Source organism: Spinacia oleracea, chromosome 4 (assembly GCF_020520425.1).
Source record: "Spinacia oleracea cultivar Varoflay chromosome 4, BTI_SOV_V1, whole genome shotgun sequence".
NCBI lineage: Eukaryota > Viridiplantae > Streptophyta > Magnoliopsida > Caryophyllales > Amaranthaceae > Spinacia > Spinacia oleracea.
This window is the reverse complement of record NC_079490.1, coordinates 150,523,504-150,525,469: the sequence shown is the minus strand read 5'-3', so window position 1 is coordinate 150,525,469 and position 1,966 is coordinate 150,523,504. Positions and strand designations below refer to the sequence as shown.

Sequence of the window (1,966 nt, the reverse complement as noted above, 5' to 3'; positions counted from 1 at the left end):
AGTTGTTAAATGAAAAGAGCTATGTTACAGTGAGAGCATAATGAACAAAATTAAGTGAAATCAACTCCAGACACTTAAATAAGAAGCAATGTTGTTAACAAGACTATAGAGCCTAAATTAAGTGAAATCAACTCCTAGTTTTATAGAAAGTCATAGCAACAACTACTAGATTTTTATTTGCTTGCAAAATATCTTATGGATAATTTTGTGTCTTGATTTTCAGTTCGTTGCGTATTTAATTTATTTTTGTTTTGTTGATTCAATTGTGGTGTTTAACTAGTCGTTCTTGTTGCTTCTGTGAAAAGTTGCTAAACAATTTATACTTGATGATCATGATATCAACTTATTAACCTATCTCATGGGAAAAATACTTAAAAAATGTAGAGATTATAGTTGCAAAATTAAAAACCATGGTCAATAACTTTTGTTTTGTATGTTCTTTATATGTTATGAGAAAATAAGAGAAATATTATGTACAAATCACCCAAAAAACTAAACAAGAATGCGATGTTAATTATTTGCAGATTAATGTGGTTTAATGGTTCTTTGTTTTCTATAAGTGTGTTTATTTATAATTATATATATATTTTTTTTTTTCTTAGACATGGATACTAGTTGGATTGACTTACGAAAAGGGGATACCCGTTATTATAACGGTTGCATGGAATTTTTAGAGGTTGCAAAGGAGACTCTTCTAAAGGGAAAAACTCGATGCCCGTGTAATAAATGCAAGTTAAATAAATGGTTTGACTTAGGCGAGGTAGGAGGACACATTTTATTTAACGGTTTTTATAAGAATTATAGGCAATGGATTTTCCATCGTAGAGTTGAAGTGAGTAATACCTTAGAGATCCCTAATGATCAAGAAAATGTAGTTGGTCGAGATGATATGAATGGGTTACTAAGAGCAGCTTTTAAGGTTGACAATAGTCCACAACCCACCAACAAACCCCAAGACCCATCATTAAGTGAAGCTAATTTTGAAGATGAATATTCGTATGACATGCATGAAGAGTTAAATTTTGAATGTGAGGAAGATGATGAATTTCCATCAACCAACACCAATGAAGAAGAAGCGAAGTATAAACGACTTAGGGAAGCTTCTGATGAGGGTCTATATGAGGGGTGTACAACTTTCTCAAAGCTGTCGTTTCTATTGCACTTGTTTCACCTCAAGTGTATGTTCCATTGATCTGCCGCATCATTTAATAAGTTGCTTGAGCTTCTATTAGATGCATTTCCTTATATTAAGGAGTTTCCATCGTCGTATTACGAAGGCATAAAGATAATGAATGATTTGGGATTGGGTTACGAGAAAATCCATGCATGTCCGAATGATTGTATGTTATATTGGGGAGAATTTGCAGGAAAAAGTGAGTGTCATATCTGCCACAGATCAAGGTGGAAGAATGTGAAAGAAAAGGAGGGTGAGAGTAGTGTGAAAGACAAAGGAACATGTAAGAAGGGTGTTCCAGCTAAAGTGATGCGGTACTTTCCTCTGATCCCTAGACTAAAGAGACTTTACATGTCATCTAAAACAGCAGAGGACATGAGATGGCATTTTGACCGCAAGGATGGAAATATCATAAGTCACCCGGCGGATGGTGAAGCTTGGAAAATGTTTGATAAAAGATATTAGGAATTCGCCAAAGATCCTCGTAGTGTTAGATTGGGTCTAGCAAGTGATGGCTTTAATCCATATCGTTTGATGAATACTATTATACTACATGGCCGGTGATCCTGATTCCTTATAATTTTCCACCGTGGCTTTGTATGAAGTCGACATCATTTATTTTGTCTGTGCTTATTCCGGGGAAACAGGGTCCTGGTATGGATATTGATGTGTACTTGCAACCATTAATCCATGAGTTAAAATTGTTGTGGGAAGGTGTAGATGCCTTTGATGCTTATAGCGGAAAAAATTTCAAGATGCGAGCAGCCTTACACTCCACTATAAATGACTTTC

The 1,966-nt window shown here is 34.9% G+C and overlaps 1 protein-coding gene across 1 annotated transcript; it reads left to right on the top strand.

Moving 5' to 3' along the window:
• The first annotated feature begins 604 nt into the window (after positions 1–604).
• On the top strand, positions 605–1,639 carry LOC110783611 (uncharacterized). The gene is made up of 2 exons (XM_021987961.2): positions 605–1,112; positions 1,233–1,639. Exons 1-2 carry the CDS (start codon positions 605–607, stop codon positions 1,637–1,639), a joined length of 915 nt encoding a protein of 304 aa, XP_021843653.2.
• The last annotated feature ends 327 nt before the right edge of the window (positions 1,640–1,966 follow it).